The sequence below is a fragment of the Anabrus simplex genome, chromosome 3 (genome assembly GCF_040414725.1).
Source record: "Anabrus simplex isolate iqAnaSimp1 chromosome 3, ASM4041472v1, whole genome shotgun sequence".
Taxonomy (NCBI): domain Eukaryota; kingdom Metazoa; phylum Arthropoda; class Insecta; order Orthoptera; family Tettigoniidae; genus Anabrus; species Anabrus simplex.
Window position 1 is genome coordinate 285,614,132 of NC_090267.1, and position 16,525 is coordinate 285,630,656.

At 40.3% G+C, this 16,525-nt stretch overlaps 1 protein-coding gene across 1 annotated transcript in view; it reads left to right on the forward strand.

Moving 5' to 3' along the window:
• The window catches only part of LOC136867230 (condensin-2 complex subunit H2), a 266,034-nt gene that overhangs the window by 172,496 nt on the left and 77,013 nt on the right, over positions 1-16,525 (forward strand). Inside the window, exons 8-9 of the mRNA XM_068227053.1 lie at positions 2,187-2,313; positions 2,492-2,678. Coding sequence (XP_068083154.1) covers positions 2,187-2,313; positions 2,492-2,678 — 314 coding nt within the window. The remainder of the gene's footprint in view (positions 1-2,186; positions 2,314-2,491; positions 2,679-16,525) is intronic.

Sequence of the window (16,525 nt, forward strand, 5' to 3'; positions counted from 1 at the left end):
AGCTTCTTGTTATCTTCACTGACTTGAACGCTTGGGCGTAGAGTGCTTAGCAGAAGCACATTCTTCTTCACTTTTCCTTGATATACTGTGATAGTAGAGTGATCTTCCTTTTGATGTACGGCAGTCTCGTACAGATTCATGCATGATGCTTTTATTGACTACGGGATCTCCTTCCTCACTCGATTGATTGTTCCAACAATACTTTTTTTCTCTCTCTTTCTTTCAGTCTATCACCCAACTTTACCAATGTAAAGAAATCAGTGGTCACGTTATGTCCCTTCATGGGGTATGGGTCCATAAGTTTCATGACAATATTTTCTCATTGGCAGGTCGCATTTAGTCTTTCCCAAGATAAGGAAACCCGTTTTTCTCATACTTAGAATGAACATCTACCAGTAGCCAGAAATTTATGCCAAATTTATCTGGCTTGTTGGCCATGTACTGCATGAACCTGCACCGAGCTTTGCTGGGGAAGAGTTGTTCATTAGCTGCAACATTCGCCCTTGGTTTATAGCACGTATAACAATTCTCAATAAAACTATTCCAAATACCAGATGCCAAAGCAAATTTGTCTGCAAACGAGTGGATCTAGTTTTACGGAGATCAAAGCACAAATACCTTAGTATTTCTTTGAACCTGTTTCTTTTTTTTTACGTTGCACCGACACAGATAGGTCTTATGGCGACGATGGGATAGGAAAGACGTACGAATGGGAAGGAAGCTACTGTGGCCTTCACTAAGGTACAGTCCCAGCATTTGCCTGGTGTGAAAATGGGAAACCCCGGAAAACAATCTTCAGGGCTGCCGACAGTGGGGTTCGAACCCACTATCTCCCCGATGCAAGTTCACAGCTACGCGCCCCTAACCGCATGGCCAACTCACCCAGTGAACCTGTTTCTTGCCATAATGTTAGTGAAAACAGGAGGACCCCCATAAAGACTACCAAATATGACCTACGGCAAGACCAGTAATTTTAAAAGCTCCACGGACATATAACAAAGCAATGAAAGGATCTAATTCTTCCAAAGAAATAGACCAATTATTATCCATTGTCTGTCTACTAGCTTCGGTCTCTGTGTACATCTTTGTATGCTTCAACACGGGTGTGTCAGTGAATAAACACCAGGCCCTGACCTTGCTATTGGTATCTACATTACGCTTAGTGTGAGAAGTAGCCCCTGCTTCCTCTTTCAGTACATTCTGTGCAGCCATCCTTCCATGAAGGGTTCCCACTACTGTCGATAACAGTCCAAATATTTGTTCCATCCTTATCAAATAACCGATACCCTGGTGCAAACAACGGAGACTTGACCAGTTCATGGCCTTCTCCCACCTCATCCCCTTCCTCTTCGAACAGGTTGCCTGCTGCTAAGAGATCATCGTTTGCTGCAAGATTGATGATGACTGGTTGAAGGAGCAACTGTGTCTATTGTAGATACGAAGTCCACTGTGTGCATATTTTCATTAGCCAAATCACTATCACTATCTGACATATTACCACACTGTTGAGGTATAAAATCGTCATCGTCGCTCGTTACGTCTATATCTGATAATGTATCTTCGTCACCTGATTCTTCTTCCAGCTTTTTAGGTTCTACTAATAATTGTACAGGAGTAAGTTTTTGCCACCAAACCATTATTATACACTATAAGTACACAAGGGACAGGCAATAACTCGTCCACTCACGACCACTGCTAGAGGTATACTATTTAGTTACGTCACGTGCTCCTATGATATAGATGTTGATTCCTATAGCGCCACTTGTAAATATATCACAGGAAGCAATGAGCAGAATAGAGCTCTCCGTATCAAGGAACTGAAGCAGTCAAAATGACCACTTTATGGCCTTCGTAGGTATAACAGACAATATCGATGTTTCCTTATCATCTATGAATGTAATTTTTGGCGTGAATGTGCAAAATCCTAAAAGATTAAAAATCACAACTCATGCATAAAATTATACGAGCATAGAAATACCTTAAAATTGGCTAACGGTCAAAATGATCGCTCTGGCCGTTCTAGTGTTAAGTGTTTCCTCTTGAAATTATTGACTTCTTTTCTATGTAAGGATCCAACTAACATGCCTTTGTACCGTACTTGAATTTTATGATATTGGTATATTTCAGTGCTAATATTGTGTACGGAGTTGTGATTATCGTTCGCATTGTGTAATTTATACTTGTAGGACACGTGAAGATGTTGTCACTGTTGATCCATGGAAGAGTGACAAGATAAATGAATTTGCCACCAAAGCTCTGAAAGCTAAAGCTAATTTCAAGCTTCCCTGTGATGGTGAACTGGAGAAAACCGATGTGAGTGTTCTCATGTGGCTAATCTATTTTAGGCTGTTTTGAATTTTTAGTGTAAAATTAATAAACTTATTGTGGATTTTTAACGTGAAGTATTGTCTTCATTGCACTGATGGATACTCTTAAGAACATGTTCACGTGTAGAAATTGCTAAAATTTTGTTTCATTTACTCTTTTGCAGAGGAAAAGAAAACTTAGTGAACGTCAAAAGGAAAAGGATATAAAATTGATGGCTGATTTTCTTACATCAGATATGATTAAAGCAAGGTTTAGCAAGAAAGCTTTTGATTCTTTTCCTAGATTTACAGTAGAACTAATAGATGAATTCAGAAGGCATAAGAAAAAGCTAGAAAAGGAGAGAAGAGCAGGTAAGAAATATCCATTACATAACTACAAAACTAAGTACTGAGTCTTCATTATGAACTAGAGCTAAAACAGAGAAACTGAGTAAATACAGAGAACTTCATTATAGCAGTATTTGATGAAATGACTATAAATACTCTTAATAATGAGTCCTTGCAGTATAGGAAAATGCTGGTTCTCCAGTTTTTGTAATTGTGTTATAGATTATGAGACACCCTATCAAACCGAAAAACACCCCAAAAGTTACGTTCTTTTATAAATGTATTGAATATTACACTCACTACAGAATAGTGGCTTTGTAGGTGGTTTATAAATAAAACATAAACATAGCACAGTGCACCCAAATCCTCGTAAATTATTTCTGTACGATTTCTGATAGCGTTTTAACAAACAAGCTGAGTGCATATGCAAGTTTAGCTCACCATTACATTTTGATCCTCATTGCCACTCCTACCTTCTGCTATTACTTTGTCCAAACACTTGAGCAAGCACAGAGCAGATAAACCAATAGACTGATGGCAGAAGAGGCTTACGAAATCTTATGTAAACAATTTTTCTCTTCAAATGTTTAACACAAACTTTCTGATAACTAATTGCTTTGTAACTTTCTTAGTAGCTTAAGAATACTGCTCAATGTGAAATTTTTGTAGGTCTTCTGTAGTTGTATTGGTTACCCTCTGCACATTGTTCGTAACTTCCAATTCTTCCCGTTCTTCCGTGCATGATAGCAGCACTACAGACTCACCTCCTGTACCATTATTATTTGAAATAGACATTTCCTTTTCCCTAGATTGCATACTGTTAATAATATTGTCAGACAGTTTTTCACATATACATGCATCAACGTCAACATAATTGTTGAAATTAAACAAAACACTTCATCAGTGTGAAACTTCACTCCATGTTTCAGGTTTTTCAAGTTCAATGAACTTTTGCTGCAGTTCTATTTCAGACTCGTCCAGCTGCTTGATGTTCTCAAATCCTGTATGCCTGAAACTGCATCGTATTCAGGTTTAATTTTCTCCCAGCAAAGTGTGACTGGCCTGATTGCTTCCAGAACATTCCATTGAAGATTTTTTGTTTTGGCATATGAGAGAGTTAACAAGCATACTCCAAAAATATTACTTCAGCATGTGAAACACTCCTTGATCAAGTGGCTGCAGGACACTGGTGGTGTTTACTGGCAGGAACACTTACTCACTGTTGTACAGTTCAACAGCTGCATGTGTGGGGCAGAGATTCATGAATATCACAACTTTCCTGTTTTGGGATTGAAAGGCTTCAGCCACTGCATGAAAAGTTTTGACACCATTCTTATATTTTTATTGGTTTCATAGGCACATGGAAAAACAGTGGTATCCCTGAAACAGCGTGGGTGCGTAAACTTGCCTGTAATAAACACCTTTATTTTGTATGAGCCGTCCATATCATTGCGTAACATCACATTTAACATATCTTTACTTCCTTGGTAGCAAGGGTCTTCTTTTACTGATTCGTCAAGATTATATACTTCCCGTGAAACATACTGTTGTAAAATACCGGTATAATTAAGCACAGACTTTGAAGACCGTTGGGATTTACTGCTGCAGTTTCTCCCGACACATTGTGCAGAGAAATGCCTCTCCTAAGCTAGAAGCATTGCAGCCAACATACTGGGCACTCAAAATTTTCTACCTTCAGTTCAAGGGTAAATCCTTGGCTTTTGCTTTTGTCATGGTCCCAATGATAGGAATGCCAGCCACTCTTTCTTGGCAAAACCACTTGAAAAGATCTGACCCCAGATCTTTATTGGTAGCATTAAGCAGATGCTTTTGTCGCAGTGGTTTGCCAATACAGTAAATAGCCTCTTTTTTTTAATGAACTTGATGAAGTCAATCCACATTGCCTCGTATCTCATTCTGAGAAACTTCTGCTTTTGCACAACCTTACGAGTTCAAATTTCGCGTTCAGATCTAAACACTTTCTTTTAGACAGTATTCTTAAGATACCTTCAACGCAGCTGCAACAGCTGAATCAACAATATAAATGACAACTCTGACCAGGTCGCTGTCCACCTCAAGAGACCCAGGAGTGTCAAACAATCCACCGACTTATTGTTAGTCATAATGTTGTTGGTCAGATGAAAACGAGCAAGATGAAGTCATTTTCACTGCAACACACGAAGCAATGAAAGTTCCTCAGTGTTACTGTTCCTGATACAAGTTTGGGGATGAGCTGATGTGAAATTATGTGGCATATTTTTATGACCTTCCTGAGACTCTAACCATACATAAGGAGCTAATGAACATGAAGTGAATTATGGTAAATGAATTTGAGTAAAGAGGTGTAAGGAATTGGCTGTAGCCTATGAATAGGAATTGCCCTGGAAGTGGAAATGGGAAAGCACAGAAAATCATTCTCGGGGTCAGCCAACAGTGGGGTTTGAACCCACTCATCTCTTGAATGGAGAGCTTGGCTCCATAGCCACTCGACTTGGGACAAGTTTTAACCATATAGGCTACTTAAAAGTCAATTTGATTGTGCAGCTCATTTGCTGTCATTTATTGCAGTTTTTCTCTCTATGTATATACCATTCGGAATCATTGTGTAGCTGTTTGGGGAGTGACCTTCCCTGTTTTCTTGATTCATTGCAATCCAGAAGTCTGAAAGTATGAAATATGCGTATGATTGGTAAAGACATTTTGCTCCATTTGTGCTGTTAAAGCTATTCATCTATATATGTAACTAGCAAATGTACCCGTGCATTGTTACATATTCTACATTGTATATGGATATCGAAGTAAATTACTATACACGCAGTGAATGAGATTTTTTTAAATTGCCTGTCTCTTGGCATTATCCAACAAACAGCATGGGGAGCTCCCCATACTTTGTTTCCAATGTAAAGTGCGAGTTGCAGAGAATTGATGGTAACAGCAGGCTCACTTGCCTACTGCCATTCACAATCGAGTTGGGAAATGTTCATTATAATAAAAGGCCTCCTTGTCTACTGTGCAGTCTCAGTCGATTTGGGGAGTATTCGTTACAATGGCAGGCCCTCTTTCCTATTTCCAGACACAATTGGGTAGGGGAGTTTTGAAGAAAATAACATGCTCCCTTGCCTTCTGCCAGTCAAATAATTATGAGAATTATTCATTACAATGGTAGAACCTCCTTACTAAAGCCAGTTACACAGGAGTTGGAGAAGGATCCCATTCCTATTGCCAGTCAAAGTTGAAGTGGGGAGCATTGATTACAATAGCAGACGCCCTCCTGCCGACAGTCACTATCGATTTTTAAAGTATTTATTATAATGGCAGGCACACTCCTTCCATATCACTACAAATCGACGATTCCGCTTTGAAGTTGGCACAGGCCATACTGCAGCTCCGATGACATAACACTTTTTGCTAGTTGGTTTACGTCGCACCGACACAGATAGTTCTTATGGCGACGATGGGACAGGAAAGGCCTAGGAATGGGAAGGAAGCGGCCGTGGCTTTAATTAAGGTACAGCCCCATTATTTGCCTAGTGTGAAAATAGGAAACCACGGAAAACCATCTTCAGGGCTGCCGACAATGGAGTTTAAACCAACTATCTCCCGGATGTGAGCTCACAGCTGCGGGCTCCTAACCTCACGGCCAACTCACCCGGTATAACACAAATTTGAGAATTTAGTTTTGTCCATCCAACTCACGTAATAAAAACACGCATCAAAGTTAAAGTTAACATGGGCCAAGAGAAATAGTTACCTTTCTTCTTATTCAACAGACATCGACACCACAGTAGTACTATGTTTATCCTGGTCTTTTAATTTCCATGGAGCTATGGATATATATGCTGGCCCCATGGTGTAGGGGTAGCGTGCTTGCCTCTTACCCGGAGGCCCAGGGTTCAATTCCCGGCCAGGTCAGGGATTTTTACCTGGACCTGAGGGCTGGTTCAAGGTCCACTCAGCCTACGTGATTAGAATTGAGGAGCTATCTGATGGTGCGATAGCGACCCCGGTCTAGAAAGCCAAGAATAACGACTGAGAGGATTTGTCGTGCTGACCACGTGACACCTCATAATCTGCAGGCCTTCAGGCTGAGCAGCAGTCACTTGGTAGGCCAAGGCCCTTCAAGGGCTGTAGTGCCATGGGGTTTGGTTTTCATAGGGATACGTATATAAATATACTGTATATGGAGCTACACATATATAAATAACAACATTAAACATTAAAGGATGTTCCTTCACATGTAATAGCCTGGTGTTACGTCTGTATAGCAGTAATACATCATCATCGTGGTTTTTTTTTTTTTTTTTTTTTTTTTTTTTTTTTTTTTTTTTTTTTTTTTTGAGCCATCAACAGTTGATGCACTTGTGTATTAAAATTGAACACTTTGAGTAATTAACATTCTCGCACAAAAGTAGAGTTCAAAGTTTCCACCTTCAACACTTAGAAATTTGTATGTCCACAGACACAAAAACATTTGTACTTTCTGTAAACACAACTACCATCAGCAGTCTGCCGAACAGAGTAACAATCTCTTGACCAATATAGTCCACAGCTGGCCCGCACACCATGGCAGCTGGGAATACGCACAGATACTGATTTAAGCTAACTCGACTAGCTCCTTTTATACCCATAGTCTGGGCATCGTGGCCTCTGACTTTTCAATCTTCTATCTTCAATTTCTCAGTTATCCCATTGCCGATTTTAATGAAATTTTATATTTTACCCTGTGTTGTTATGGGCTACATGATGATGTAATTGAAATTTTTGTATCACATTCGGTTCTGGAAATCATTAGATGGAAGGAATCGAATGTTCAGTGGCTACGTCATATGTCCTTGGTTGGCTTTCCATCAGCGAGCAGGTTGTGTGCATAGCTGGTACATTCGTCACCTGTGCACGCAGCAGTCTTTTCAAACCTCTTGTACAGCTGTTGTTACGAGTTGTGCTCGTATGCACCAGAAATACTTTGATAATGAATGTCGCTCTGATATTCCTGTTTCAACATCGTGGTTGCAATATTTTTATGCCTCTGTGTATTAGGTTTACAGGAGGAAAAATGTCCTAATATAGTACCCGTATTTTTTTTATTTTGTTTTCCCCTAATTTTTATGGTACCTGCATTTCTTGTTTTCCCACTTCTATCACCATTTCCCACCACCCCCACTTGAAAAATGATGCATCAAGCTTTTAATGGAGCTGCATCTTCTGGTTGGAAACACCTTCTGTAACCTGGTGCCAGTTCATGCAGGCACCATTGACTGTGTTCCGCGCATCTGGGAGTGTAGTACAATCTGAACAGATGACCGATCTCAAATGCTTATAATCATTGCTTTTAGGGAGTTCAACACCACCAATATTAATTGACCCATCATTCTGTTCTCCACATTGCAAATACACCGGCTTCTTCAGATTAAGTCTCCATCCATATCAAGGTGAGTTTTCCAGCATTGGATTAACTGCTGTAAGTCTTGCCAAGTTTCTCTGGCAACCATGATACCATCGGCATAAACCAGTGTCCAAGAGTGCCGAGTCTGCAGTTCCGCAGCTTTGGTGTCTGGGCACAGGATGAACAAAAGCGGATAAAAATTTTATCCCTGATGAACACCAACGTGGATGTTAAAAGGTGCAGAGGTTCCTGGAATGCATCGACCTAGCCGGTGACATTTACAAAAATGAATTTGGGTCCATTGAACATAAACTCCTGGTACTCCGTGCATCCTAAGCGCATGGTAAATAAAGTTATGTGGCACTCTATGGAACCACCTATCCAAGATCCAAGAAACCCATGTGAGGTGTTCTCTATTTTTTTGTGGTATCATTCATTTAGAAGGCATATGGCATATATTGCATTGATAGTTTCTTTGCCTTTTACAAAACGACATTGTTTTGGAGTGATGTCAACTATTTCTTCTTCTTCCTGTACCATATCCTCATCGATTAACTACAAGAGCAATGTTCTAGCTGTGAGCAAGTACGCTGCCGAAATACTTAAAGCGCAGGACTTACTCCAGTGATATGCCAGCTACTCTGAAAAGAGTGGGGGTACTGAGCTCATTCCATTCTCCTAGATTCCGTAGCAAAGATATTCTCCTCCTACTTCTCCTTCCTTCAGTTTTACCTTGTAAGATAGCTGAAGGAGTGATTTATCATTTTGAATGATATGTCCAAAGTAGTCAAGTTTCTTCAATTTGATGTTGTGCATGACCTCTAACTCTTTGTTCAGGTGTTAGAGTACTTCAGTGTTTCGTATTCTGTGAGCCCATGATATTCTGAGCAGGCGTTGGTAGCACTACATCTCAAAGGATCAAATTTTTTTGGTGATGTTTTCTGTTAATTTCCAAGTCTCAGCACCATAAAGTAAGACAGAAAATACGACACCGAAGTAAACTAAGACGGAGATTGATCTTCTTTAAGTCCCTGTGCCAGAGAAGTTTGCTCATTCATTTGAATGCAGTCCTTGCCTGTTCAATCTGGACCTAACTTCAATAGCGATGTTACAGCTGTGTACAAGTACACTACCAAGATACTTAAAGCGTTGGACATCCTCCAGTGATGTGCCAGCTACTCTCAAGTTCATAGGTTGAATTACTTGTTTGCATATGACCATTACTTTGGTCTTATTCATGTTTAAATGCAGACCTGCTGCAGCACTGTGTTCAACCACACAGTTTAGTAATGTCTACAGATCTTCAGCATGTGTTGCAAGGAGAACAGTATTATCTGTATATCGCAGATGATTTATTGTGATCCCATTTATAACGATGCCCTCCTGTTTTCCTTCCAGTTCTTCAATAAAATACCCTTTCAGAGTGGATATTGAAGAGGAATGGAGATAGAACGCAGCCTTGCCTCTCTCCTTGCCTTATTTCAATAGCACAGGTGTTTGTGTTATCAGCCTTAACTGATGTAGTCCAATTCCATTACAAGTTGGCAATAACACTGGTCGACAATGAATTCGTTACAGAAACAAATTCAGGTGTTTCTTATGTATTTTCATCTGCTGATTCCAAAAATAAAGTCAGAAATTGTCCATCAACCACCATTTTTTTTTTTGTAATTTTGAAAATAATGTTTTTCCTGTTTATTAGCATTGGAGGTATATAGGTTGCTGATTAGAAGGAGTATTTTACATTTAAATTTAATTTCATTTTATCAACAGTGGACTTATAATGTTTGGTGATTGTTGCCTTGAATTCATGAGTTACAACAATTATATTCTCCTACAAAAGACAACAGAGAAGTAAGTCATCCAGAGAGTGGAGAGTGAGATCAAAAACTGTTTTTTTAAGAAATGAAATATGCACTAAAAGAAAGGGAGAGCTCTCTCTCAAAACGCAAGGCAAATGAGGTTTGCGAAACAAAAGCCCTATACAAGGGGAAAGACGGCAGCTCATCAAGACAAGTGGCACAATCTATAGAGCCAGCAAACGAAACAGAAGCTCTACACAGGTGAGAAGACAGCAGTCTGCAAGGACAAGTGGTGCGAACTACAGAGCCAGCAAATGAAACAGAAGCTGTACACATGGGAGAAGACAGCAACCCCGAAGAACAAGTGGCGCCATCTACCAGGCCGCCACACGAAACACTACACGAGAGCGAGGATAGCATCAGCCCAGAGAAACAAGAAACGATGCCTACCGCGCAGATGCACAGTGCAACAAACTGCAACCAGTACCCACCGCCACCAAGCGGAGCCGAGCGGAACAAAGAAGGTGACTGAGAGACAGACAGAAGCCAATAGCTACTGCTGCCAAGCGGAGAAGAGCGGAACAAGGAAGGCGACCAAGATAAATTACGTAACAGAGCAGCGCGAAACTGCTCACCACACACAAATGATGTTATAGAAGAGAGCATTATGGGAAAAGTAAATGTGCAGATACAACATTTACTTGAAGATGTAAAACGGTTGATAAAAGAGGAGCTAAAAATAAAGGGACAAATCTCACAAAAGAGAGCAGAACACACAACAGATGAGACAAGCGGTACATCATACCGGACATATGAAGAAGAGGAGAAAAAGGAAACATTCACACAAGTGGTAACAAGAGGACCCCTAAGAAAAATAACAGTCGAGACAAGACAAATGACGAGAGTAAAAAATAAACTACAGGTGGCCGAGAAAAGAGCATGGCTCTATATAGGAAAGCTACACAAATCCACCACACCAGAGATGGTAAAAGAACACCTACTGGAAAATGATATTGACAGTGATATAGAAGTGAAAGAGTTAACCTTCATGGGAAGAAACAAAAGCATACAGAATCGCAATAGAGTTTAAACACTACAAATCACGGAGGACCCAACCTTCTGGCCCAAAGGAGCGATCGTACAGCCATTTCATCTCTCAAGGCAAAGCACAAATGCCGCGTTATAAGAACCAGGAAAAAGAAGTGGAAATATAGAAACTACTGTTCAATATAGAAGGCCTAAGAAATGCAGTCAACATGATACCGAAAGACATCTTCGACAAATATGACATAGTAACACTCACAGAAACATTCCTAACAACCCAGTGGAGCACTGATAACTTCTACGCAGCACACTCATACGCAAGCGAGGGGAAAACAGGCAGGCCAAAAGGAGGAATAACAATGCTAATAAAACCAAGGTTAGCTCCATTTGAGATATTGCAAAACACAAAAAACATACTACTAATAAAGACCAATGCGTGCACAGTACTAAATGCCTACTTCCAGCCAGAACACAAGGCAGAAGAAATCCAGGCCTTAAGCGAGACGAACAAGGCAGACGTGTTAATAATGGGAGACCTGAACTGCAGAATAAACACTCCCACACAGAAAGCAAGAACTGTAATCAGCTACATAGAAAATGAAGGACTAACTCTGGTAAACGAAGGGGAAGAACACACATATTTTGGACCAAACAGGGCTAGTGCAATCAACCTCGCGTTCACGAACAGCAACAAGACCCACCAGGAGATAAGAAGAGACATCACAGTGAGGAAACATACACCGATATGCACGGTCATATATGTAAAAGACCTACAACAAAGAAACACCTCTAGAAAACAAACAAACAAACCGTCAAGGGATATCGACAAGGACAAACTAAACACAGAAGCGGCAAGAAAAACATCGAAGGAAATACAAGAAGGGAACATAAACAAAGCACTTGACACAATCGAAGGACATATAAAACAGGCAGTAGTCAAGAAAGAATGGAAACAGAGAAAAGTCAAGCCATGGTTCAAACAGGAGTGCTATGCAGCAAGGAGAACTAAGATCACAGCCCTCCACAAGGCAAGACAAACAAAAACACAAACAAAGACCTAAGGGAGTACAACAACGCCAGGAGAGCGTACAAATAAACGCTGGAAAAACACAAAGAGATATACACGGTGGAAGAGGGGAAAAAACTTATCAAACAAGCAGAGGAGAAATAGTACAAAGTGGCCTCACCAAAGCAGCCCTATTTCCTAAGAGACCTTCCAATTAACACGTGGGAAGAACATTTGAATGAAGTACTCCAGACCAAAGAAACACGCCCAGAAATCCCAAGCGGGGAGGAAGAAGTAGAGGAATCCCGCCCTTTCTCTGCAGAAGAAGTACGGAGGCAAATTGCAAACTCAAAGAACAACAAAGCCTGCCGTTTCAAGCACCTACAGTAAACAGCACACGCTCTTGCTGACACCTGGACGGAACTCTTCAACGAATGCCTGAGGTAAGGCAACATTCCAAACAAATGGTGAGTAGCAACCCGTGAGGTGCTCTATAAAGGCGAAGGAAACACAAGGGACCTGAACTCGTACAGGGGAATAGCCCTGGAGTGCATACATACATACATTATCATTATAGACTGTTATGCCTTTCAGCGTTCAGTCTGCAAGCCTCTGCGAATTTACTAAACGTCACCACAGCCACAGCCCTAAAAATACTAACAATCCTACTTACCAAGAGATTAAGACTGATGACAGAACACACTCTACCAGAACAACAGTTCGACTTCATAAAAGGGAAATCTACGATTCAGGCAGTGAAATGCGTACAAGATGGCATCGAAACAGCTCTAGAACACCCAAGAGGAAAACTGCATGCCATCTTCATAGATTACACTAAGCTGTTCGACCTTCTAAATAGGCAAAGGATAATAAGAAGAATAGGAGATATCACAGGAAGAATTCAAGAAACCAGACTCATACAAAACATCTTATCCAAAAACCAAATAGAAATAGACGACAGAGTCTCAGGAACAGAGATAATAGAGCAAACGGTGTCCTTCTAGGCAACCCTTTGAGCCCCCTGCTCTTCATAATAGCCACTGCAGCAGACCAGAACAAATAGCAACAGAAATGTCAAAATATACACCTACGCAGACGACAAGGTAATCGTATCCCAAGAACTTCATAATGCCCGAGAAGCCTTCAGCAAACTCTTGGCATGGGCCGAAAAAAACGATTTGAATATAAATGAGAAGAGAACAGGGAAAATGACATTTCGAAGGGGCGGAAGACTGGCGGCGAATGACTACATCCTCTATAAAGGAAATCCACTGCGAAACGTACCAAACTTCAAATACCTAGCAATCACGCTTCAAAGTCGAGGGGACACATACTACCTACACATCAGAGAACACGCCTCAACAGCCAGGATGGCAACAAATAGTATAAAGAATCTGAGAAAACTATATTTGGAAACGGCAATGATCATATTCCGCTTGAAGATCGCATCAAGTATGACCTATGTATTAGAGGTGATATGGAAGACCCTAAACAAGAAAAATCTAGAAGACATAGAAAAAGTCAAAGCTCACTTCCTGAAAAGGGTTCTAAGTCTATCAAAGTACACACCCTCACGCCTGACCTACGTACTAGCAAAGGAACTGTTCTTCATAGAAGAACTTCACCTAGACCTGCTCCTGCCAGCCACTGAAGCCTACAAAGATCTGCTAAGAGAACTCACCAAGAAGAAACAAGAGATATGACTGTAGTTCTTCGCCACGGATGCGATGATCTACAGGGATTGGACTGAAGCCAGATATGACCTACGATACATCATGATGAGAATAGCTATGTGGGTCAAATTGCGACCGATACCATGTCATGTATACTTTAACGTAAAGGTGGAATATTGACTTAACCTTAAAGTATACGTACGACAATACGGACTTTACAATGAAATTTATTTTATGTAACCATATAATGTGGTTGCAAAAACAGAGGAACCTCACTAACAGACTTCTGTAAGACACAAAACAGACTAAATATAAAAAATGTAAATTACTTGATATTACCTCTTGTAACATGATCTTACATCTGTATGACCATTGGCTGCAATAAAATCTATTTATTCTCCTACAAAACAATGATATTAAGGTAAAGTTTGCAGATGAGTCAGTGTGCTCAACTGTAGCAGAATGTGTTGTTGCAATTTACTTTAAATTGCTAACTAGCGTATTCTAAATGGATCTAGTACACAAAGAGGTAGGTTAGTTCTATCTAGCCTCATTAATTTCAGACAACTTACAGTGAACGGTTGGAAACAAGGAGCAGAATAAGTACTTGAAAAGGTTTTTCATGTTGTCCACAAGTTCAAAACAAGATCACTTCGAAGAAGAATCGACTAAACTTGTTGGAAAATGGTAAAATTCGCAATTGTATTTCCAACGTTTTTGCAAATTGGAAGAAAGCTTCTTAGAATTTATCTTCCAACACTGCGTGGCAGAGTGTAGCGGAATTTCAGAGAACCCGTAGCGACTTTTGCTAAAGTGTAAAATGTATTGTGTGTGTAGTGTGTATAAGAAATATGTCTCAAAATTGCATAAATGATAAAAACAACTTCTGTTACATGTGCGGTGAGCTGACTTTCAAAGTGCAGAGACGGAAGTTTACTTCTCTTATAAGAAGGCCTTATCACTTTTATTTTAACAACAAAATAGACCAGAACAAGACATGGGCCCCAGAAATATGTTGTGCGAAATGTGGAACACTATTAACTGCCTGGTTGAAAGGATCCCGCCATATGCCTTTTGTAATACCTATGATATGGCGTGACCCTAAGGATCATGTGACAGGCTGCTACTTCTGCTTGACAAATGTATCTGGAATAAGTTTGAAATCCAGACATACTGTCAAATGTCCATCTTTAGATTCAGCAATTTGACTGGTGCCTCATAGGCCAGGACTTCCCATACCAACTCCACCAGATGACAAGACTGAAGAATTATTCGAACATCAGGATGATTTACAGAACGATCCAGACTTTGCAGAAGATGATACTGTAAATGAAACTCACTTTGTAACACAAGAGGATTTAAGTGATTTGGTTCGTGATCTTGGTTGAATGACACAGATGTCGATTTCCATAGGGAATCTGAAATATTTGTCCCGAATGAGTAAATTTATAATGCCAATATAAATGGTCCGTTATTGGACATTATAAATTTTCGATATTTCAGATTCCCTATGGGAATCAACATCCGTATCATCTGATGGCCAAGCAGGCATCAATTTTTGGTAGTGAGACAAAGTCTCTCATAGTGCATTGGCACTGCCGGTGGCTTCAAGTAGCCTACGCAGTGGCCTCCACAGTATGCACTAGCTATGCATCTTGGTAGGTATGCTAGGTACCAACTGATGAGCCCAACCTAGCACACAAGGGCGAAACGCTGGCAACCAGGAATGAGTTAGCTGGCTAAAGAAGAGGACCTAGCTTTCTGCAATGATGTTGAGAATTTATTTCAGTCACTCGGTGTTGAGCATAAAGTTGAGGATTGGCGTTTGTTCATAGACCCCTCGAAAACAAGTTTGAAAGGAGTATTACTACATAATGGAAACATATATCCATCTATTCCTTTAGTCCATGCAGTTGGTTTGAAGGAAAATTATGATAATATGCAGCTCTTACTTTCTGCTATCAAGTATGACCAATTTTCATGGCAGGTATGTGGGGATTTGAAACTTATAGCTGTATTTCTAGGGTTACAGCCTGGCTATACCAAATTCTTGTGCAAGTGGAATAGCAGAGATAAAGTTAATCATTATATTCAAAGTAATTGGCCAAAAAGAGAGTCACTTAATCCAGGAAATGGAAATGTTCTTCACTTGCCATTTGTACAACCTGAAAAAATCTTATTGCCTCCACTGCATATCAAACTAGGCTTGTTTAAGAATTTTGTGAAAGTTCTGAATCGTGATGGCAGTGCATTTCTCTTCTTAAAAAATAAGTTCCCAAGGATCAGCGATGCTAAAATTAAAGAAGGAATATTTGTTGGCCCTCAAATAAGAGGTCAGCTGCTTTCATTTGAGCAACAGACAAGCCAATTATGTCCCTCAGGTTCAATTCAGAGGTCATATACTGAAGTTCAATCCTCATCCAAAATATCTAGGCGTTACCTTGGATCGATCTTTGACTTACAGCGAACATGTACGCAAAACATCTGCCAAGATCAAAACCCGCAATAACATCCTGCACAAACTCACAGGAACAAGCTGGGGCCCATCTGCATCCACCCTCCGAACTACAGCACTTGCGTTAGTATACCCAGTAGCCGAATACTGCTGCCCAGTATGGCTCAACAGTGCCCATACTAAGAAGATAGACACTCAATTAAACGATACAATGAGGACTATATCAGGAACCTTCCAATCCACACCTTTGGATTGGTTACCAGTTCTTTCAAATATTCCACCTCCTCATCTGCGAAGACAAATGGCACTGAGGAAAGAATGGCTTAAATGCTGTGACAATCCTCTTCTACCAATACATCAAGACTGCCTACTTGAAGATCTCAGGCTGAAATCTAGGAACTCTTCTTGGTTACTAGGAAAGAGGCTAGCCCAAGATGAATTTCATACTAACACTGCCTGGCGCGATGGGTGGGTAGCTTCAAACCCTGACAGATTAGGTCTAATTTCA